The 24833-nt window shown below is 45.4% G+C and overlaps 1 protein-coding gene across 1 annotated transcript in view; it reads right to left on the minus strand.

Moving 5' to 3' along the window:
• ACADS (acyl-CoA dehydrogenase short chain) overlaps positions 1-24833 on the minus strand; it is a 70434-nt gene that overhangs the window by 4219 nt on the left and 41382 nt on the right. The window contains exons 6-9 of the mRNA XM_040416493.1: positions 18018-18188; positions 17805-17942; positions 17630-17725; positions 17497-17553 (exon numbers count right to left, since the gene is read on the minus strand). Of these exons, the coding sequence (XP_040272427.1) occupies positions 17497-17553; positions 17630-17725; positions 17805-17942; positions 18018-18188 (462 nt within the window). The remainder of the gene's footprint in view (positions 1-17496; positions 17554-17629; positions 17726-17804; positions 17943-18017; positions 18189-24833) is intronic.

The raw sequence follows: 24833 nt of genomic DNA on the forward strand, positions 1-24833 counted from the left end.
CAGGAGTAGGTGGTATCTTTTTGACAGTTTACTTGGAAAGGGAATGTGGCATGTCTGCTCCTTTCTCGTTGTTACTTTCCCCCAATAGTCTGAGACGCTCCTCTAGGACTGCTTGGTTCCCGGTGATTGTCTCCCTAGACCTTTTGGTCACACTAGATCAGGGATCAGCAACCTCCGGCACACCAGCTGTTCTGAAACTACAACTTCCGGGAGCATGGCTAGCCGAGCATGTGAGCAGCCGCAGGTCCGGTGAGCTCCCGCACCTCCTCGGCAGTTTATCCTGAAAAAAACCACCCCAATTACTATATTTGGATCCCCAAAGTCTGCCTAACGGTGCCCCGAGTCCCCCGGTACCTGTGATATTGCAGCAGGAGGAGAAATGACCGGCCGGAGAGGAGCCAAAAGCGCCGACAGGGATATCCAAGATGGCGCTGCATCTGACACGCTGAGCGCGCGCTGGGGAGGTTCAGCGGGAAGCAGCAGCTAAGCTGGGCAAGTATGTCCGTAATGCAGCCTCAATCCCAGCAAAAAATAGCGGTGGCAACAGGCAACATCCTCCCACTGATTCAGAGGAAGAAGATTCTGCTGAAGGCACTGCAGCCAGGCATGTCTCTAACACAAGTGAATCCTTGCTAAGTTATAAAGACAGAGCTGAGATGGATGCAGACCCAGAAGAACCTACTCTTAAGGACGTCCTGCGAGCCATCACTAAATGCAGTAAGTCCTTAACTGCTCTCACAATGCAAGTGGGTACTATTAAAGTGGACGTGTCTATAGTGCGCCATGATTTAAAACGGTTGGCGGAACGTACTACTGCTCTAGAAGGTCGCGTGGGGGATCTGGAGGACGCAATACCACCTCTCAGAAGGGAAACGAGTGAACATACCCGTAAGCTAGATGTTATTGCGGCCAAACAGGACGACTTAGAAAATCGTCTACGCAGAAATAATGTGCGTATTGTGGGAGTACTGGAAAAAGTAGAAGGGCCGAACCCTACTGATTTCTTTGAAAATTGGATTAAAGAGCAATTCAGGAAAGAATCCCTCACTCCGCTTTTCGCAGTGGAAAGAGCGCATCGGGTCCCAACCCGGCCCCTACCACCGGGTCCCAACCCGGCCTCTACCACCGGGTGCCCCACCCAGACCAGTGCTCATGAAAATACTCCATTATAAAGACCGGGACATTAGTCTCAGAAAAGCTCGTGAAATGCCTGCAATGTCTATTAACAGCCAGAAGGTGTCACTCTTTCCTGACTATTCTCTTGATGTCCAGAAAAGAAGGGCGAAATTCATGGACATAAAACGTCGCCTGCGAGTTCTCAACGTGTCCTACTCTATGCTTTATACGGCAAAATTGAGAGTAGTTGCCTTAGGAACTACCACATTTTTTGAAGACCCAAGAGAAGCAATGAGATGGCTAGATCGTCATGAGCGACAACTATGTGTGGCGGAACCACAGGCAGATGAGGACTGAATTATTCTCTCTTCTGAACGATGTTGAATACTTGAGTATTCAACTACGGGGCTGGACCTGGTGGTGCTGACGGGTTTTGATTATTGATCCCGCGGTCCTGTCATGGGAGTTTTTGCGGGGACCTGTTGGTACGGCCGGTGTCCGTCCTTTAGTTCCAATTGTTTACATGGGATGGGGATAGGGAGGGTTCCAAGGGTCGCGGTTAGGGAAAATTTGGCTCCTAAGAGGTACGCTTTAGGCTACTTTCACACTTGCGTTCGGGGTTCCGCTTGTGAGTTCCGTTTGAAGGCTCTCACAAGCGTCCCCGAACGGATCCGTACAGCCCCAATGCATTCTGAGTGGATGCAGATCCGCTCAGAATGCATCAGTTTGGCACCGTTTGGCCTCCGTTCCGCTCAGCAGGCGGACACCCGAACGCAGCTTGCAGCGTTTTCGTGTCCACCTGGCCGTGCGGAGCCAAACGGATCCGTCCAGACTTACAATGCAAGTCAATGGGGACGGATCCGTTTGACGTTGACACAATATGGTGCAATTTCAAACGGATCCGTCCCCCATTGACTTTCAATGTAAAGTCAGGAGTCCCTATTAATATACCATCAGATCTGAGTTTTCTCCAATCCGATGGTATATTTTAACTTGAAACGTCCCCATCACCATGGGAACGCCTCTATGTTAGAATATACCATCGGATTTGAGTAAGATCGTGAAACTCAGATCCGACAGTATATTCTAACACAGAGGCGTTCCCATGGTGATGGGGACGTTTCAAGTTAAAATATACTAAAAGAACTGTGTACATGACTGCCCCCTGCTGCCTGGCAGGTGCTGCCAGGCAGCAGACCCCCCCCCCCCCCCTGTTTTTAACTCATTGGTGGCCAGTGCGGCCGCCGCCCCCCCCCTGTTTTTAACTCATTGGTGGCCAGTGCGGCCGCCGCCCCCCCTGTTTTTAACTCATTGGTGGCCAGTGCGGCCGGCCCCCCTCCCTGTTTTTAACTCATTGGTGGCCAGTGCGGCCGGCCCCCCCTCCCCCCCCTAATTAAAATGACGACCCCCCATCATTGGTGGCCACGGAGAGTTCCGATCGGAGTCCCAGTTTAATCGCTGGGACTCCCTCCCCTGTTTTTAACTCATTGGTGGCTCCCTCCCCTGTTTTTAACTCATTGGTGGCCAGTGCGGCCGGCCCCCCCTCCCTCCCTGTTTTTAACTCATTGGTGGCCAGTGCGGCCGGCCCCCCCTCCCCCCCCTAATTAAAATGACGACCCCCCATCATTGGTGGCAGCGGAGAGTTCCGATCGGAGTCCCAGTTTAATCGCTGGGACTCCGATCGGTAACCATGGCAACCAGGACGCACTGGCCACCAATGAGTTAAAAACAGGGGGAGGGGGGGCCGGCCGCACTGGCCACCAATGAGTTAAAAACAGGGGGGGGGGGGCAGCAGGGGGCAGTCATGTACACAGTTCTTTTAGTATATTCTAACGTGAAGCGTCCCCATCACCATGGGAACGCCTCTGTGTTAGAATATACTGTCAGATCTGAGTTTTCACGAAGTGAAAAATCAGATCTGAAAAAAACAGTTATGCAAACGGATCCGTTCTGAACGGATGCAAGCGTTTGCATTATAGGAGCGGATCCGTCTGTACAGACACCAGACGGATCCGCTCCGAACGCAAGTGTGAAAGTAGCCTTAATTAGTCACTTGCTGATGTTTGATGACCATGGCTAGCTCCGTAAATCTTCTGAGCTGGAATGTGAGAGGGATTAAGGACGCCAACAAAAGAAAAGCAGTTTTAGACAGTGTACGACAGCACCATCCTTTAATATGTTGTTTGCAGGAAACTCACTTGCTCTCCTCTGATACTCACTTGCTCACTCCTTTCTGGGCTGGACATAGCTTCCACGCCACGTATTCGTCATATGCCAGGGGAGTGAGCATTCTGGTTCATAAAAATATTCAGTTTACTTGCATCACCAAAAGAAATGATGAGGAAGGGAGATATGTATACCTGCACTGCACTTTATTTAATGTCGAATGCGTTCTTATAGGGATCTATATCCCTCTGCCCTATTCACCATCGCTGATGAGGAAAGTGATCTCCTTTATCGCGGACTTGCCTCAGGTTCCCACTCTACTTTTTGGTGACTTTAATACTGTTCCCTGTCAGAAATTAGACAAGCTCAGTCAGACCTCTAATGTGATAAGTGAGGGTATTACTCCCTTTACGCGCTTAATACAGGAGGCGGCGCTTTTTGACTTCTGGAGAATGAGAAATCCGGATGTGCGACAATATTCTTGTCACTCTAGTTCGTATGGCTCATTATCTAGAATTGATTTGGCGCAAGGAAATGAGACTATGGGCCGTTTTATACAAGATATTGCTTACCTCCCTAGGAGGTTGTCTAATCATTCTCCGTTACTGACAATCATTACCTTACAGCCGCGCTTGCAGCAGGGAGACAGGTGTTGGAAATTTAACCTGAATTGGCTGCATATACTAGTGGATGTAGCAGATGTTAAGCAACAATTGGCAGAATTTTTCACTTTTAATTTACCTACTGCCTCGCGGATGATTGTTTGGGACGCGCTGAAAGCCTTTCTTCGAGGTATTCTCATAGCGAGGGTTAATGGGAGGAAAAAGGAGACTAGAGAAAAGGTGAGGAGGCTGACGCAAGAAGTAGCAGAAACTGAAGCTGAGTTTATATTAAGTCCATCTGTAGATTCTGAGAATAAGTGGAATGAGGCCCAAAAGGCGCTGAATGATCGATTATTAGTGAATGCGCAGAATAGGAGATTCTTTTAAAAACAGCAGTACTATGAGTAGGGAGAAAAGACAGGGAGATTGCTAGCTCTCTTAACTAAGGCCCAACATCAGTCCAGCTTTATACCAGCTCTACGTAATTCAGAAGGGTCGATATGCACCTCCCCGGAGCAGGTGATAGAGGTCATGTATTCCTTTTACTCCAATTTATACTCCTCCAAAACTACTGCCTCTGAGTCTTAGATAGAAGACTTTCTGGTCCCACTTGACCTCCCTACTCTTACACAGGACCAACAATCTCAATTAGACACCCCCCATTTCCCTTATGGAATTAGAAATAGCGCTGCGAGACATGTCCAATAATAAAGCCCCTGGGAGGGATGGACTACCAGCTGAAGTATATATAACCTATTCCTCAGTGCTCCTGCCCCAGTTGTTAGAAGTATTTAAAGAGGCTCATACTAGTAAGGCCCTGTCAGCTTCTATGAATGAGGCCATTATTGTAGTTATCCCAAAACCGGGGAAAGACGTCCTAATTACCTGTACAAGGAGCTAAATACGGTAACCAATGTGAAAGTATGGGACATCTATGGTCTTAATCGAATGTGTCAACTATATGAGAATAACTGTCTTAAATCCTTTAATATGTTACAGCAGGAGTTTGGTCTGCCTAAGACGTTATTTTATGTCTACCTTCAGGTACGGCATGCTATACAAATACAAGACCGTAAGGAGAAAATAGTCCCTGCTGATTCACATTCGATTATTACTCATATTACCTCCCAGGGGGATACAAGAGGGGTGATCTCCTCATTCTGAGCCTAATGGAGGCGTTACAGAAGGCCCACCCGCTGCAGTTATATTCCAAATGGCAACATGATGTCACTGATCTAACAGTGGAACAATGGGAGGAGGTATTAGAAGACTTCCCGGTGGTAGCGGTAAGTGAGGCCCACAGAGTCTCACAATTGCTATTACTACATAGAGTGTACAGAACTCCAGTCCTCTTACACAAAATGGGGTATAGGACGGATGATACTTGCCCTAGATGTGACTCGCACAATGCCGATTTAATTCACTTGATGTGGAATTGCCCAAGGCTGCGAAGATATTGGTCAGATGTGGGGAGCTTAATTTGTAATGTGTTTGATATAACTATTGATCTAACTCCTACAGTCTGTATTTTGGGGTATACCAAACTGATACCTGCTACCCCTGAGCTTAGAATAGCGATCACAAGAATCCTTTACCAGGCAAGGAAAATGGGTAGAGTAGACTTGAACCCCCGATTATACAACCATAAGTATCCTGTCACGCCCATGTGCATGGTCGTGACTCCTTGGGAGCCGCATGCAGTTGCCCGCGGTCTGGGTGTTTTGTCAACCGCAGCTGGGGGCTGTTAGTAGTTTGCCTCAAGTGCGGTTGCCGCGGACAACAGGTGTTTGTTAGCAGTGTAGCAGCCTGAGCTGGTTGCTAGGCGTCTCACTGTTGATGCGTGCGGTTGCCTCTGGGTGTGTGTGTGTGTGTGTGTGTGTGTGTGTGTGTGTGTGTGTGTGTGTGTGTGTGTGTGTGTGTGTGTGTGTGTGTGTGTGTGTGTGTGTGTATATATATATATATATATATATATATATATATATATATATGCACTTTCTATGTCTGGTGTGCACGAGGTTTATGTACAGTACAGACCAAAAGTTTGGACACACCTTCTCATTCAAAGAGTTTTCTTTATTTTCATGACTATGAAAATTGTAGATTCACACTGAAGGCATCAAAACTATGAATTAACACATGTGGAATTATATACATAACAAACAAGTGTGAAACAACTGAAAATATGTCATATTCTAGGTTCTTCAAAGTAGCCACCTTTTGCTTTGATTACTGCTTTGCACACTCTTGGCATTCTCTTGATGAGCTTCAAGAGGTAGTCCCCTGAAATGGTTTTCACTTCACAGGTGTGCCCTGTCAGGTTTAATAAGTGGGATTTCTTGCCTTATAAATGGGGTTGGGACCATCAGTTGCGTTGAGGAGAAGTCAGGTGGATACACAGCTGATAGTCCTACTGAATAGACTGTTAGAATTTGTATTATGGCAAGAAAAAAGCAGCTAAGAAAAACGAGTGGCCATCATTACTTTAAGAAATGAAGGTCAGTCAGTCAGCTGAAAAATTGGGAAAACTTTGAAAGTAAGGGCTATTTGACCATGAAGGAGAGTGATGGGGTGCTGCGCCAGATGACCTGGCCTCCACAGTCACCGGACCTGAACCCAATCGAGATGGTTTGGGGTGAGCTGGACCGCAGAGTGAAGGCAAAAGGGCCAACAAGTGCTAAGCATCTCTGGCAACTCCTTCAAGACTGTTGGAAGACCATTTCAGGGGACTACCTCTTGAAGCTCATCAAGAGAATGCCAAGAGTGTGCAAAGCAAGTAATCAAAGCAAAAGGTGGCTACTTTGAAGAACTTAGAATATGACATATTTTCAGTTGTTTCACACTTGTTTGTTATGTATATAATTCCACATGTGTTAATTCATAGTTTTGATGCCTTCATAGTCATGAAAATAAAGAAAACTCTTTGAATGAGAAGGTGTGTCCAAACTTTTGGTCTGTACTGTATGCGTGCACTGTGACACTTCCTTTCACTTGTGGCTGTCCGTGGCAACGTGTGGTGTTGTGTACATGTGGTGGCAGTGTCTCGGCCTTTGGCTGTTTCCCAGGACATGGTTGCCACGCATGTCGTTGCCTGCGGTAACAGCTGCAGTGTGATAGTTTATTGCATTAAGTGTGAATGCACACCTATTTTATCTTGGGAGTAGCATTCCTCTGCACTTTTGCCCTTCCTATCCAATAGAGCGCCTTGATTAGGTGGTACATATGGGTGTGCTTACTCCTCCTCCCATTGGTTGCTTCATGCACATGGAGGTGACTAGGAGCAGCACACCATATGTGTGGCGTCTGCGCTCCTGAACATAGAAGCCCAATGGCTTAGGTAGGTTTAGCGTAGGACCCGCCTGACCCGAGACCACCTTGGCGCTTGGTAGGCGGGCTTAGATGTGTTTTGATCAAAATATATTGACTAAGTGTCTCAGATATTATCATATCAGAGTGAGGACTTAGTAAAGTAGATGCAAGCATTATATATGGACAAAGTGCATTATTATCTTATTTCTGTGGTTTTCTTCAATAATATGGCCAGGGACATCCGCACATTTGTATATCATATCGTGCAGGATGTTTTTATCTTATTTTTTTCTGTGGAATTTTATTGTACACTTCTCCTTTAAGTGGCTTTTTCCCTTGCCTGGTGTAGGAAGGGTTAACTCCCTTCTTAGTGTGTGAACACTGGGTGTGTCTGTGGCCACTTGGGGCTATTTAGCTCCTGCTGGATGCCAGACTCTGAGGGGTACTTCAGCCATGGTTAGCTGGAGTCATCCTCCTGGTTATATACCATCTGCCAGTGAGGGCCACCCTTGTGGTCATAAGTTTATACATTGTTATTTTATGTTTATGTGGTGTTTGTTATTATTGCACCTATGGATCTGGGTTCCTGTGTGTATATGTGTGTGTGCTGTGTCCTTTTATGTTGTGTGTGGACATCAGCAGTTGAGCACGGGATCCAGTCAGTGTGTCTGTGGCAGGTAGGGGTGGAAGTCTTTCACTCTCCTGCCATATCCATAGGCTGTTGATGTTTCTCTTCCTTTGAAGCTTGGCCAGTTTAGACTCCTGTCCGTCCGTATCCAAGAGGAACAGGTTGTCTTAACCAGCTCCTAGCTCAGGGATCTGTCCAGGGCTAGTAGGGAAGCGAGGTTCCTGAGTATGAGCCCTCCTACCATCAGGGTCGGCTCATACAGCTAGGAGTCAGGGTCAGATTAGGGATGCGCTAGGAGGTGACCTGCTCCCTAATTCTGTTGTCCTGGTCAAGCAGCTTCCACTTATGTTAACATCACACGGATTAGAGTTACCCCCACTCTAATCCGTGACATATCCCAAAAGAAAGAAAGAATATAAATAAATAAAGTGCACAGCGGCACTAATAACTAGCACGTCCTACCGGTACCAAGGGACGGTCATCAGATCCTTCTCCGATAACTTGAGCCGTATCGTACCCATCTGAGGATGATGTCCAATCAACGTAAAGATGGCAGCAGTGATACTCAGTTATGTAGGGTCCCTGTGGCTAGCTAACCGCTTTACCCTGATACTAGGAAATATGTAGCAGCCTGACCACAGGGCACTCGTCCTGATCCTGTCCGTCGGCAATTAAAATCAATATGTACCTACAGTCTTGTGAAAAAATTAGGACACCCTTTGAAAGCATGTGGTTTTTTGTAACATTTTTAATAAATGGTTATTTCATCTCCGTTTCAACAATACAGAGAGATTAAAGTAATCCGACTAAACAAAGAAAACTGAAGAAAAGTCTTTTCAAGATCTTCTGTAAATGTCATTCTACAAAAATGCCTATTCTAACTGAGGAAAAAGATAGGACACCCTTGCCCCTAATAGCGAGTGTTACCTCCTTTGGCTGAAATAACTGCAGTGAGACGGTTCTTGTAGCCATCTACCAGTCTTCGACATCGGTCTGAGGAAATTTTACCCCACTCCTCAATGCAGAACTTTTTCAGCTGTGAGATGTTTGAGGGGTTTCTTGCACGTACAGCCCTTTTCAAGTCACCCCACAGCATCTCAATGGGATTCAAATCTGGACTTTGACTTGGCCATTCCAGGACTCTCCATTTCTTCTTTTTCAGCCAATCTTTGGTTGATTTACTAGTATGTTTTGGGTCATTGTCATGTTGCATGGTCCAGTTCCGCTTCAGCTTTAATTTTCTAACTGATGGTCTCACATGTTCTTCAAGCACCTTCTGATACACAGTAGAATTCATCGTGGATTCTATGATGGTGAGCTGACCAGGTCCTGCTGCAGCAAAGCAGCCCCAAACCATGACACTTCCACCTCCATGCTTCACAGTTGGTATGAGGTTCTTTTCTTGGAATGCTGTGTTTGGTTTACGCCAAACATGTCCTCTGCTGTTGTGTCCAAATAATTCAATTTTGGACTCATCTGTCCAAAGAACATTATTCCAGAAGTCCTGGTCTTTGTCAACTTTATCGCTGGCAAATGTCAGTCTGGCCTCGATGTTTCTCTTGGAAAGCAAAGGTTTCCTCCTTGCACACCTCCCATGCAAGTTAAACTTGTACAGTCTCTTTCTGATTGTAGAGGCATGTACTTCTACATCAACAGTAGCCAGAGCCTGCTGTAGTTCTCGAGATGACACTTTAGGGTTTTTGGATACCTCTTTTAGCATCTTGCGGTCTGCTCTTGGGGTGAACTTGCTGGGGCGACCAGTCCTGGGCATGTTGGCAGTTGTTTTGAAAGCCCTCCACTTGTAGACTATCTTCCGGACAGTGGAATGGCTGATTTCAAAATCTTTTGAGATCTTTTTAAATCCCTTCCCAGACTCATAGGCTGCTACAATCTTTTTTCTGAAGTCCTCTGACAGCTCTTTTGCTCTCACCATGGTGCTCACTCTCACTTCAACAGTCAGGAGCACACCAAACTAAATGTCTGAGGTTTAAATAGGGCAAGCCTCATTCAACATGCAGAGTAACGATCTACTAATTATGTGCACCTGGTGTGATATACCTGTGTGAGATCTGAGCCAATTTAAGAGGGAATACATGTGAGGGTGTCCTATCTTTTTCCTCAGTTAGAATAGGCATTTTTGTAGAATGACATTTACAGAAGATCTTGAAAAGACTTTTCTTCAGTTTTCTTTGTTTAGTCGGATTACTTTAATCTCTCTGTATTGTTGAAACGGAGATGAAATAACCATTTATTAAAAATGTTACAAAAAACCACATGCTTTCAAAGGGTGTCCTAATTTTTTCACATGACTGTATATGTACACGAAACACTCCCTACACGCATGTTTCACTGCCAGGACAAAAGCAGTTCATCAGGGGAGATGGAAAGGTATTAGGAATCAATACATAAGGATAAACTATCGATCCCATACAGCAAGTTAAAGGAGTTGTCCGGGATCAAAGTAATTTTTAAAAACGTTAATAATCACCTTGATATTACGCAGTAAAGTCATTCTGATGCTCTGTGTATTTTTTTTTTCATCCTCTTTGCTCCTATGAGTCTCTAATACTGCTGTCAGTATTGTTTACATAGCAGCTCCTGTGCTATGTCATTTCCGGCCACACTGCCTTATGGGTCCCACAAGGCTGCGTGACTCTGCAGCTGGATCTTACAAGCCTTTCCACTCCCCCTAATCAGTATTCCGCCTCCTGCCACTCATACTCCTCATCAGTATTCCTCCCCTAAAACCACCTTTTTCTAAGCCTACAAACTGAATCCCTCCCTGCTTCCATGTATCTGCTCTCTGCTAGCATTGCATAAAAGACAATAGTGGCAGGGAGCTGTAGCACATCCCATTCATTGCAAATGACCATGGGAGGCGTGCACTATGCTAAATAGCATAGTTTGCTGCCTCCAATAGAGCCTCCTTCTACTCCTGATAACACTCCTCTATGGCCGGTGACATCATCGGCAGAGGGGGGCGTTCCTTAGTGAGGCGAGTTCCCTCCTCCAATACTGCCTCCTTCCTCTCAGACTAACGCCCTCTGTGCCCGGTGATGTCACAGAGGGACGTGGATTAGCTCCGACATTTCCCTCCTACTGACAGCCTCCTTGCTAGCTGCAGAACGATCCTGTGTGCTGGTGACGTCACTGGGCTCCTTGCTAAGCGGAAGGAAGAGGTTTAGCACACCAGTAAGGAGTCGGTACGTCACTGAATCTTTGAAAATCTGAACTTCCAGCTGAGAATTTATGAAAGAAATACAGGGCATCAGAAAACTCTGGCAAAGGTAGGACAGGAATGTATGTAATATTTATGTGCTTGTTGTACCCTTACAACAATGTCCCCAATCCCGGACAACCCCTTTAAAGATTGTACGTCTGCTGGTAAAGAGGGGTACCAAGGTGGTGGGACCCCCCAAGGGCAACCTCAAAAATGGGAGGTAAAGGTGGTGCAGGTTAAAGATAAAAAATCCCTGCACATGGGACGCCAACTAAACTGGCGCTCCCACCTCATTTAAATAGTTACCTTGCTCTGCCTGCCGCCACCTGTGATACCAATAACCAATGAGCGCACGCGCCCGCCTGCACGGCGCGTGCGCTCATCACAGATCCAAAGCGAAGCATGAAGCGCAGGGAAGTGCCAAAAGGAACTGAGCACTCCCGCGCATGCGCGATCTCGCACTAAATATCGCGAGATCGCGTCTGCCGGCCTGAACGACCATGGCATTAGGGGTAATCACCGATACCTATTACTCCTATGTGCTCTCAGGCTGCGAAACAATAGGACATCATGCCGCAACCGGAGCACGTCGGCCCACAATTAGACCTTATTGAAACATGGTATTAAAAGCAATATGCAATAATCAAAACAAAAAGAAAACTGGATAATGGCCTAACAACAAAAACATTGACCATTAGCACTAGCTAATAGGCATTATAGTGATCTTCTTCCAAAAGGTAAAAAAATAATGGCATAGTGAATAAATTAAATTCTTTAAATTATAAATGATAGTAAAACCAGACAAAAGATAGAAGACCATCATTAATGTAGGGGAAGGATACAGCCCCTAGTTTATATGGTACAGTAACAAAGTCATGGGCATTGAAAAACAGTTCATGAGTACTAAGGGAAGAGAGGAACGAACCTCTCCATTAGAGGAACAGTCACCAAGGGTGATTGCTTATTTACAAAAAACAACTAAAGTTTAGTTGTTCATTAAGCCCTGTCGGGGTGACCGTCCGTAGGAGAAAAATCCAACGTGCCTCACGCTGTAATAAAATCTTGTCCCAGTCCCCACCACGTTTAGGGGGACTAACAGTTTCAATGCCCATGACTCTGATAACCCTAGGGTCTCCCTGATGGAAGTCGCATACATGGCGAGCGACCGCTGTGTCTCGCCGCTTTTCAATATCCAAGAGATGTTCTCCTACACGTCGACGAAGCTCCCGTTTTGTTTTTTCCTATGTATTCCTTTTGACAAATACACGTAATTTTATATATTACACCAGAAGTCCGACATGAAATAAAATCCCTGATGATAAAGCTGCGTTTTAAATTGCTGCTGGTAAAAGTTTTACCCGTGGTAATACTGTCACAGGCCACGCAGCCACTACATTTAAAACATCCTATAGGTCGGCAACTCAACCAGGTGTTTGGTGTAACAAGTGGGGAAAAGTGACTGTGCACTAGTAGATCCTTGCGGCTCTGGCCCCTCCTGAAGGTCACCTGTGGATACTCGTGTAAGACATCACGAACATCCACCAGTGTCGCCCAAGGATCTCACGTGATTCATTAGAAGAACCATCAAATGTGGTAATGAATCGTATCTTTTTATCTCCTTCCTGCTTCCTTTTGGGTATTAGGAGTGTATCTCTTGGAGTATTAACTGTCCTCAGAAAAGCCTTTTTCAGAACTTGATCAGGGTAACCCCTAGCACGAAATCTTCGTCGGAGATCAACAGCCTGATGTCTAAATTCTTGTTCTTCTGAACAATTCCTCCGCAGACGTAAATATTGTCCGTAGGGAATTCCTCTTTTCAGTGGCAATGGATGACTACTTTGCCAGTGAAGAACCGAATTTGTGGCTGTTGATTTCCGAAAAATGTTCGTGGAAAGTTCGCACCCACCTTTCTTAGATATTCGTACATCCAAGAAGGGAAGTGATTGTTTATCAACCTCATAGGTGAAGCGGAGGCCAATAATGTTGTTGTTGAGACATTCCACAAAAAGTTTAAAGGCCGATTCACTGGCATTCCAGATTATGAGGATATCATCGATGTACCGGGCCCATAATAATATGGGCCCGGTCATCGAATCACCCTCGCCAAAGACAGTGGTAGCCTCCCACCAGCCCAGGAGCAGGTTTGCATAAGACGGCGCACAGGAACATCCCATGGCCGTGCCCCTGAGCTGGTGGTACAGGCGGCCAAACATAAAAAAGTTATGAGTGAGCAAAAACTTGAGTAATCTGAGAACAAACTCATTATGCGTGGAGAATTGTTGTCCGCACATGCTCAGGTAATAGCTCACTGCCTTGAGTACTGCCTCGTGTGGTATGGAGGAATAGAGAGCCTCCACATCCACACTGGCTAGAAGGGAACGGTCTTCAACATATATCCCATCCACTCGTTTCAAAAGGTCCATGGTATCTCGGGTAAAGGACGGGAGATTTAATAACTGTTCCTCTGATGAACATCGTGCAATTACTGCTCTAAGAGAAGATAAGGGCATTGTTATAAAACCATCCGATAAGGGCGGAAATACGGTGATCATGAATAGACAAGGTTATCAGTCCATGTGTGAGCAGATATTGAAAGATAAGAACAACTATCAGATGTTGACTTCAAATCCTACAGCACTATATCTGGTGGAGCTTAGGGATATTCTGTCTGAAGGTAGAGTAAAAAATCTTATCTCCCAAAAGGAATTTGACTTCCTGTACCCCAAGTATCCAGTAACGGCCACTTTTTATAGTCTCCCTAAAATTCACAAAGGCCTCAGGCCACTTAAAGGAAGATCAATTGTGGCCAGCATTGGGAGTATAGGACAAAACTTGGGGGTCTACATTGATCAGATATTGATGCCATTTGTAACCGCACTCCCGTCCTTTACCCGAGATACCATGGACCTTTTGAAACGGGTGGATAGGATATCTATTGAAGACAGTTCCCTTCTAGCCAGTGTGGATGTGGAGGCTCTCTATTCCTCCATACCACACGAGGCAGGACTCAAGGCAGTGAGCTATTACCTGAGCATGTGCGGACAACAATTCTCCGCGCATAATGAGTTTGTTCTCCGATTACTCAAGTTTTTGCTCACTCATAACTTTTTTATGTTTGATGGCCGCCTGTACCACCAGCTCAGGGGCACGGCCATGGGATGTTCCTGTGCGCCGTCTTATGCAAACCTGCTCCTGGGCTGGTGAGAGGCTACCACTATCTTTGGCGAGGGTGATTCGATGACCGGGCCCATATTATTATGGGCCCGGTACATCGATGATATCCTCATAATCTGGAATGCCAGTGAATCGGCCTTTAAACTTTTTGTGGAATGTCTCAACAACATTATTGGCCTCCGCTTCACCTATGAGGTTGATAAACAATCACTTCCCTTCTTGGATGTACGAATATCTAAGAAAGGTGGGGGCGAACTTTCCACGAACATTTTTCGGAAATCAACAGCCACAAATTCGGTTCTTCACTGGCAAAGTAGTCATCCATTACCACTGAAAAGAGGAATTCCCTACGGACAATATTTACGTCTGCGGAGGAATTGTTCAGAAGAACAAGAATTTAGACATCAGGCTGTTGATCTCCGACGAAGATTTCGTGCTAGGGGTTACCCTGATCAAGTTCTGAAAAAGGCTTTTCAGAGGGCGGTTAATACTCCAAGAGATACACTCCTGATACCCAAAAAGAAGCAGGAAGGAGATAAAAAGATACGATTCATTACCACATTTGATGGTTCTTCTAATGAATCACGTGAGATCCTTGGGCGACACTGGCCGATTCTTCTGATGGACCCGGATGTTAGTGATGTCTTACACGAGTATCCACAGGTGACCTTCAGGAGGGGCCAGAGCCTCAAGGATCTACTAGTGCACAGTCACTTTTCCCCACTTGTTACACCAAACACCTGGTTGAGTTGCCGACCTATAGGATGTTTTAAATGTAGTGGCTGTGTGGCCTGTGACAGTATTACCACGGGTAAAACTTTTAGCAGCAGCAATTTAAAACGCAGCTTTATCATCAGTGATTTTATTTCATGTCGGACTTCTGGTGTAATATATAAAATTACGTGTATTTGTCAAAAGGAATACATAGGAAAAACGAAACGGGAGCTTCGTCGACGTGTAGGAGAACATCTCTTGGATATTGAAAAGCGGCGAGACACAGCGGTCGCTCGCCATGTATGCGACTTCCATCAGGGAGACCCTAGGGTTATCAGAGTCATGGGCATTGAAACTGTTAGTCCCCCTAAACGTAGTGGGGACTGGGACAAGATTTTATTACAGCGTGAGGCACGTTGGATTTTTCTCCTACGGACGGTCACCCCGACAGGGCTTAATGAACAACTAAACTTTAGTTGTTTTTTGTAAATAAGCAATCACCCTTGGTGACTGTTCCTCAAATGGAGAGGTTCGTTCCTCTCTTCCCTTAGTACTCATGAACTGTTTTTCAATGCCCATGACTTTGTTACTGTACCATATAAACTAGAGGCTGTATCCTTCCCCTACATTAATGATGGTCTTCTATCTTTTGTCTGGTTTTACTATCATTTATAGTTTAAAGAATTTAATTTATTCACTATGCCATTATTTTTTTACCTTTTGGAAAAAGATCACTATAATGCCTATTAGCTAGTGCCAATGGTCAATGTTTTTGTTGTTAGGCCATTATCCAGTTTTCTTTTTGTTTTGATTATTGCATATTGCTTTTAATACCATGTTTCAATAAGGTCTAATTGTGGGCCGACGTGCTCCGGTTGCGGCATGATGTCCTATTGTTTCGCAGCCTGAGAGCACATAGGAGTAATAGGTATCGGTGATTACCCCTAATGCCATGGTCGTTCAGGCCGGCAGACGCGATCTCGCGATATTTAGTGCGAGATCGCGCATGCGCGGGAGTGCTCAGTTCCTTTTGGCACTTCCCTGCGCTTCATGCCTCGCTTTGGATCTGTGATGAGCGCACGCGCCGTGCAGGCGGGCGCGCTCATTGGTTATTGGTATCACAGGTGGCGGCAGGCAGAGAAAGGTAACTATTTAAATGAGGTGGGAGCGCCAGTTTAGTTGGCGTCCCATGTGCAGGCATTTTTTATCTTTAACCTGCACCACCTTTACCTCCCATTTTTGAGGTTGCCCTTGGGGGGTCCCACCACCTTGGTACCCCTCTTTACCAGCAGAAATACAATCTTTAACTTGCTGTATGGGATCAATAGTTTATCCTTATGTATTGATTCCTAATACCTTTCCATCTCCCCTGATGAACTGCTTTTGTCCTGGCAGTGAAACATGCGTGTAGAGTGTTTCATGTACATATAGGGACATATAGATTTTTATTGCTGAGGGACAGGTTCCGGACGGGGTCGCCCTTATTAGGACGAGTGCCCTGTGGTCAGGCTGCTACATATTTCCTAGTATCAGGGTGAAGCGGTTAGCTAGCTACAGGGCATGAATAGGGACCCTACATAGCTGAGTATCACTGCCATCTTTACGTTGATTGGACATCATCCTCAGATGGGTACGATACGGCTCAAGTTATCGGAGAAGGATCTGATGACCGTCCCTTGGTACCGGTAGGACGTGCTGGTTATTAGTTCCGCTGTGCACTTTATTTATTTATATTCTTTCTTTCTTTTGGGATACTTATGGTTGTATAATCGGGGGTTCATTTACCCTTGATCCCAATTGCCGATTTTGTTTTGCACTTTATTTTTGGATACAACTTATTTGATTTGTATTACTAATAAATGTTATGTTTTAGGATTACCTTTTTGAATAGTATAATTTGCATATGTATCAAATCGTTTTTTTTCCACAATAAAAGCACAGAGAGCTATGTGGACTGGGTATTGCGGATGTGCTAGCGGCCATCTAGCAACCCATATCCTCAGCTCTATACACAAAATCCCAGTGACAGGTTCCCTTTAAGTATATAGTTCAGGCAGCAAAAGCAGTCATCCCACGACACTGTAAATCCCCCTCTCCACCCTCACTAGACAAATTGTTCGAGGATGTCTCCCTATATCAGCGGAGGGGGATCTAATTATCCTAACCCCCTCAGGCTCTTCGCGATTTCTGAGAACCTGGAGTCTGTAGGGATACGTTTCGTTCCTCGAAGATGTTCCGTAACCTACAGCTGAGTCAAACACATTCTGCCTTCTACCACCCTTTCCCTTCCCCTCTCCTACTCGCTTTTTGTTTCCTTTCCTTTCTTTTTTCTTTCTTGTCACTCAAACAGTTGTTATGCTTTATGTATGATTACTCGCACTCATCCATGTTTGTTGCATGGTTTGACATTTATGGACATAGGAAGATATATGTGTTCTCCTTTATTATGTCTTTACCGAGATTGTATTATTTGTTGACAAAAAATTATACCAAAACCCCAATAAAACACTTGAATAATAAAAAAGGCATAAGCCCCATGTATGTTATTTGTAGCAAGTTTCTAATCATACCTGGTGTGATATCTTTGTAGCGGCTTCAGATGCCGCTAGTTTTGCCATTGCAGCTTCCTAATAAAAGAAAATATATATTGTTACAAGGCAGGATATAGCAATGTATTATAAATCAAGATGGATGACCTCTAACCTTGGTAAAAGGCTTCTTGTTATCCTTCAGCATTGCTGCTCTCCAGGTGAGGAGCCTTGCACTCTCCAATGCTAGGGCCATGTCTGCCAGCTTAAACTGTGAGGCGGAGAGAAACGGATGAAAACGAATGGACAGCAGCTAATAAAGGTGATAAGTAGCTATTTAGGTTCTGTACCTGGATGGCTTGCAATTTGGTGATTGGTGCTCCAAATGCGATCCTCTTCTCTGCATAGTCTACAGCACAGTCCAGAGCGGCCTGAGCAATGCCAAGAGCCTGAGATGCAATGCCAATCCTCCCGGAATCTAAAGTTTGCTAAAAGAAGTGAATAAGTTAAAACAATTATAATACATAGAAACTGATACCTAAATAATGCAGAAAACTATTTACCATAGCAATTTTGAAGCCCATTCCAGACTGTCCTAGAAGGTTCTCACATGGTATGCGGCAGTCTTCAAAAATCAGATTGGCAGTGGAAGAGGCGCGGATTCCTAACTTATCTTCTTTCTTTCCAAGTGAAAGGCCTGGGGTCGGCATCTCAACTAAAAAAGCACTAATGCCCTGTAAAAAAAATAAAAGTACAAATAATGAATAGCATCACAAGTATAGTTATTCCTAACAAGTGTATGGCATGGCCAAGGATATGACAAATGTCTGATCTATGTGGATCCCACTTCTGAGACCTGCATCTAAAGAACACCTACATGAAGAGGGTGCTCAGATGCTTCAGTAACTCATGGAAGTGGCTGAAGAGAGTCATGCACATGTGCAGCCCCCTTCACCACCCTCTGCCTAGATGTGGTGGCTGCCTCACCAGGTTGGATGGGGTACCTAATTTATCATATTTATGGCATTTCCTGTGGGTATGCCACAAATCCATCCTTTTTAACCACTTCAGCCCCCCTAGCTTAAACACCCTTAATGACCAGGCCACTTTTTACACTTCTGCACTACACTACTTTCACCGTTTATTGCTCGGTCATGCAACTTACCACCCAAATGAATTTTACCTCCTTTTCTTCTCACTAATAGAGTTTTCATTTGGTGGTATTTCATTGCTGCTGAAATCTTTACTTTTTTTGTTATTAATCGAAATTTAACGATTTCTTGCAAAAAAATGACATTTTTCACTTACAGTTGTAAAATTTTGCAAAAAAAAACGACATCCATATATAAATTTTTCTCTAAATTTATTGTTCTACATGTCTTTGATAAAAAAAAAAATGTTTGGGTAAAAAAAAAAATGGTTTGGGTTACAAACTATGGTACAAAAATGTGAATTTCCGCTTTTTGAAGCAGCTCTGACTTTCTGAGCACCTGTCATGTTTCCTGAGGTTCTACAATGGCCAGACAGTACAAACACCCCACAAATGACCCCATTTCGGAAAGTAGACACCCTAAGGTATTCGCTGATGGGCATAGTGAGTTCATAGAACAAGTTGTCATTTGACCAAGATATTTATCTCACCCAGCATGGGTATATGTAAAATGACACCCCAAAACACATTGCCCAACTTCTCCTGAGTACGGCAATACCACATGTGTGACACTTTTTTGCAGCCTAGGTGGGCAAAGGGGCCCACATTCCAAAGAGCACCTTTCTGATTCCACCGGCCATTTTTTACAGATTTTGATTTCAAACTACTTACCACACATTAGGGCCCCTAGAATCCCAGGGCAGTATAACTACCCCACAAGTGACCCCATTTTGGAAAGAAGACACCCCAAGGTATTTCGTGATGGGCATAGTGAGTTCATGGAAGTTTTTATTTGTTGTCACAAGTTAGTGGAATATGATACATTGTAAGAAAAAAAAATAAAAAAATCAGCATTTTCCGCTAACTTGTGACAAAAAAATTTTTTTTCTAGGAACTCGCCATGCCCCTCACGGAATACCTTGGGGTGTCTTCTTTCCAAAATGGGGTCACTTGTGGGGTAGTTATACTGCCCTGGCATTCTAGGGGCCCTAATGTGTGGTAAGTAGTTTGAAATCAAAATCTGTAAAAAATGGCCGGTGAAATCCGAAAGGTGCTCTTTGGAATGTGGACCCCTTTGCCCACCTAGGCTGCAAAAAAGTGTCACACATGTGGTATTGCCGTACTCAGGAGAAGTTGGGCAATGTGTTTTGGGGTGTCATTTTACATATACCCATGCTGGGTGAGAGAAATATCTTGGCAAAAGACAACTTTTCCCATTTTTTTTTATACAAAGTTGGCATTTGACCAAGATATTTATCTCACCCAGCATGGGTATATGTAAAATGACTCCCCAAAACACATTGCCCAACTTCTCCAGAGTACGGCAATACCACATGTGTGACACTTTTTTGCAGCCTAGATGCGCAAAGGGGCCCAAATTCCTTTTATGAGGGCATTTTTAGACATTTGGATCCCAGACTTCTTCTCACGCTTTAGGGCCCCTAAAATGCCAGGGCAGTATAAATACCCCACATGTGACCCCATTTTGGAAAGAAGACACCCCAAGGTATTCAATGAGGGGCATGGCGAGTTCATCGAAATTTTATTTTTTTGGCACAAGTTAGCGGAAATTGATTTTTTTTTTGTTTTTTCTCACAAAGTCTCCCTTTCCGCTAACTTGGGACAAAAATTTCAATCTTTCATGGACTCAATATGCCCCTCACGGAATACCTTGGGGTGTCTTCTTTCCGAAATGGGGTCACATGTGGGGTATTTATACTGCCCTGGCATTTTAGGGGCCCTAAAGCGTGAGAAGAAGTCTGGAATATAAATGTCTAAAAATTTTTACGCATTTGGATTCTGTGAGGGGTATGGTGAGTTCATGTGAGATTTTATTTTTTGACACAAGTTAGTGGAATATGAGACTTTGTAAGAAAAAAAAAAAAACAATTTCCGCTAACTTGGGCCAAAAAAATGTCTGAATGGAGCCTTACAGGGGGGTGATCAGGGAGTCTATATGGGATGATCACCCCCCTGTCATTGATCACCCCCCTGTAAGGCTCCATTCAGACGTCCGTATGTGTTTTGCGGATCCGATCCATGGATTCGTAAAAAACATACGGGCGTCTGAATAGACCCTTACAGGGGATGAGCAATGACAGGGGGGTGATCAATGACAGGGGGGTGATCAGGGAGTCTATATGGGGTGATCACCCCCCTGTAAGGCTCCATTCAGATGTCCGTATGTGTTTTGCAGATCCGATCCATGTATCCGTGGATCCGTAAAAAACATAGGGACGTCTGAATAGAGCCTTACAGGGGGGTGAGCAATGAAAGGGGGGTGATCAGGGAGTCTATATGGGGTGATCACCCCCCTGTCATTGATCACCCCCCTGTAAGGCTCCATTCAGATGTCCGTATGTGTTTTGCGGATCCGATCCATGTATCCGTAAAAAACATACGGACGTCTGAATAGAGCCTTACAGGGGGGTGAGCAATGACAGGGGGGTGATCAGGGAGTCTATATGGGGTGATCACCCCCTGTCATTGATCACCCCACTGTAAGGCTCCATTCAGATGTCCGTATGTGTTTTGCGGATCCGATCCATGTATCCGTGGATTCGTAAAAAACATACGGACGTCTGAATAGAGCCTTACAGGGGGGTGATCAGGGAGTCTATATGGGGTGATCACCCCCCTGTCATTGATCACCCCCCTGTAAGGCTCCATTCAGATGTCCGTATGTGTTTTGCGGATCCGATCCATGTATCCGTGGATCCGTAAAAAACATACGGAAGTCTGAATAGAGCCTTACAGGGGGGTGAACAATGACAGGGGGGGGGTGATCAATGACAGGGGGGTGATCAGTGAGTCTATATGGGGTGATCAGGGGTGAATAAGGGGTTAATAAGTGACAGGGGGGGGTGTAGTGTAGTGGTGTTTGATGCTACTTATTACTGAGCTGCCTGTGTCCTCTGGTGGTCGATCCAAGCAAAAGGGACCACAAGAGGACCAGGTAGCAGGTATATTAGACGCTGTTATCAAAACAGCGTCTAATATACCTGTTAGGGGCTAAAAAAATCGCATCTCCAGCCTGCCAGCGAACGATCGCCGCTGGCAGGCTGGAGATCCACTCGCTTACCTTCCGATACTGTGTGTGCGCGTTCACAGGAAATCTCACGTCTCGCGAGATGACGCATATATGCGTGACTCTGCGCAGGGCTGCCGCCTCCGGAACGCGTTCCTGCATTAAGCGGTCCGGAGGCGGTTAAAGGACCACTAAATACAGAATCCCCCCCAAAAAATATGAACTAACAAAAACCTAACTAACAAAACCTAACATTATCTCCTCATTTTTCTTGCTCTTGTACTGTCCTGATATCACAACTGCAAAACAATTAAAATAAAATAGTACAGCAGTGTATACTTCCCATAGGAGGCAGTCATGCCTCCTCCCCCAATGGTAGTGCACTTGAGCCTGGAAGACATTTGAGTTTCATGTGCTTTATGTACTCTTTGGAATAAAAGATGGAAAACATCTAATTCACTCCAGTTTTGAAAAGTGGGTGCAGAAGTGGGTCCAGCTGATTTAAGCCAGATTTATCAGCTGAGGATTTATTTTATTTAAAAATGGTCTCACTCTTACTCCAGTAAAGGATGGCATTGAAAGTGAAGAAACATCTCAAGACAGAAGTGTTGACTTGAAAAAGCACTAGATTTATCATATATTGTGCAACATTTGCCAAATCTAGCCTAAATTGCAGCAATGCAGGCACTTGCAAAACTGATTTAAAAAAATTAGATTTTTTGTACTCACCGTAAAATCCTTTTCTCGTAGTAGGCATTGGGGGACACAGCACCATGGGTATATGTCCAACTACCACTAGGAGGCGACACTAGACATAAAAAGTGTTGGCTCCTCCTGTTGGGCTATACCCTCTCCACAGGCACTAGGCTAATCAGTTTGTACCAAAAGCAGTAGGAGAGAGAAGAAAGGCAAGGAACCAACAACTCCCGTACCGGGAAAGATCAAGAGACCAGCCCGGAGAAGCAGAAGTAAAAAACATAGGGTGGGATCTGTGTCCCCCAATGCCTACTACGAGAAAAGGATTTTACGGAGAGTACAAAAAAATCTAATTTTCTCGTGCATGGCATTGGGAGACACAGCACCATGGGACGTCCCAAAGCAGTCCTCGAGGGTGGGAAATGAACAGCCATGCCACCGGTTGGGCATACAGGTGCAGGAGAACCATGTGACCCAACAGGAGAAATGCACGGAATAGGCAAGAAGCCTCATAACAAGGGAGAAACCCCAAGGAAACTGCCAGGACCCCAGGACAAATGCCTGGGAGAAGGACCCAAATGCAAGAAGAAGTCAAAGGGGAACACCCAGCTCATCCAAAGGCTGGAGAAAAAGTAGGACAGCACCGCGTAGTGGAGCTACCTAACATTCTAATTGACTCAGGCAAAAGCACAAACACCCTGTGGCCAAACCTTGACAGGCCAGGGGAGCAAGGAAACATGGAATCACTGAAGGCCAAACAAGTGAGGGAAGCCTTAGCAAGGCTCACATGTGAAGGGAGCAGGTCTCCCCCCACCGCAAAGCAGGTGATGAAGATAAGCGCCCTATTGAAAGGAGAAAACCCCAAAGATGCTAAGGGAAACCGCCAACCCTTGGAAAGGGAGGGGGTTGTAAGTAAATGCCAGGAAAAGAGAAAAGATAAGGCCGGCATCCCAAAATCAGGAGACGAGGAACGATCCACTGAAAACAAAATATCGCTGAGAAGCGCTAGACCTGAGAAACTCTGGCAAAATGAAGTATCAGGGAAACAGAAGCAGGCCCAGGAAATCTCAGCAGGGACACACTGGACTGAGAGACATGGGAGGAGAAGGATAGTACTCCCAACAGTCTAAGGAGGAAGTTTCTACCAACAGGAGGAAGTCACTCCCGAAGGAGACCATAAGGTGGAAATGCAAACCTTAGCACTAAACCACTCAATACCAGATACTTGACGTGGGAGGATGGGAAGATAGACACGAATCCCAAGAGGTCCACAAGGCTATTGGAACCTACAAGGGGAACAATCAACCCAGGCCCCCCCCCTCCCCCAAACAATGATTATCATACAGAATCTGTGTGGTCAAATGAACGGGGACAGGGACTCCAGAAAGGAGTACCCGGTATGGGCTCACAAGAAACCAGGAACTGAACCACCAGAGGACAACAAAAGCCAGAATATCCAAGAAAAAATGAAAAGAACCACCATATGGGAAGGAATTGGTCATGGACAACTAGCCATTCTAAGAATAGTGGCTAGCAATCTACATACATTGTCCCGGGGAGGGCAAGTACAGCGGCTTGGGTTGTACCACTAAATCGACAGACACCCATATGCATAAGGAATAGCGAAGTCGCTATGAAAGAAACTGGGTATGACTACACGAAATGTAGAAACCAGCTGCGACCGACATATAGAAGACTCCCAGGGGGAGAAAGTACCTGACAGGCACAGACAATAGCAAGGTCCAAGGGAACTGCTCTCTGTCATATAGTACAACTAAGCAGAGAATATAATGGAACACCCGAACCCAGAAGGAACTATGGAACCCTGTCCGATGCCAGAGCAATCAGCAGAAAATTCACCTACCGGGCAGGTGTGTGGCGCTCAGCGGTTCTGTCCCTGACTCATCAGGAAGGACGTCCAGCGAGGAAAAGTCGCTGACCCCAAAAGGATTCTGTGTGGCGGAGGACATCCAGTGATGGCCGAAAACTGCTGCAGCGGCCGGTGCTCACCAAGCTACGTACCCGAACAAGGAGAAGATCCAGTGGAGATCACTGTACTCCACCAGGAATGGTCCGCCCTGTAATAGAAAACAACGCGGGTACTCCTTTATAATATGGGGTAACGTGGAGTGCCGCAGACAGTAGTATTTTATAGGGATGGCAAGAGCAACCCTAGCACAAAAGCCAACAACCACCTGGCCATGGTGTAGGGAGCTTGGTTGTATGTGGACCACCCACCAGATCAGAACAGATCAGCCATATACTGGGTACACCAGAAGTAGCACTAGACCGACAAGGTGGAGGTGGGGGTTGGGCTGGCCCACCCCTGCCAGATATGGTTACCATGTACATGCTAAACCAGGATGGCCTGTTGTGGACAGTGCCTTGAGAAAGTACAAGAAGACGATACAGCACGACAGTAACGGAGTGGCAGATGTATGGAAGAACCAAAAAGAGAAGTAACCACATCCGCAGCACAGATTAGAGCCCGGGGAAGAAAGCACC

This window comes from Bufo bufo, chromosome 2 (genome assembly GCF_905171765.1).
Source record: "Bufo bufo chromosome 2, aBufBuf1.1, whole genome shotgun sequence".
Lineage (NCBI taxonomy): Eukaryota > Metazoa > Chordata > Amphibia > Anura > Bufonidae > Bufo > Bufo bufo.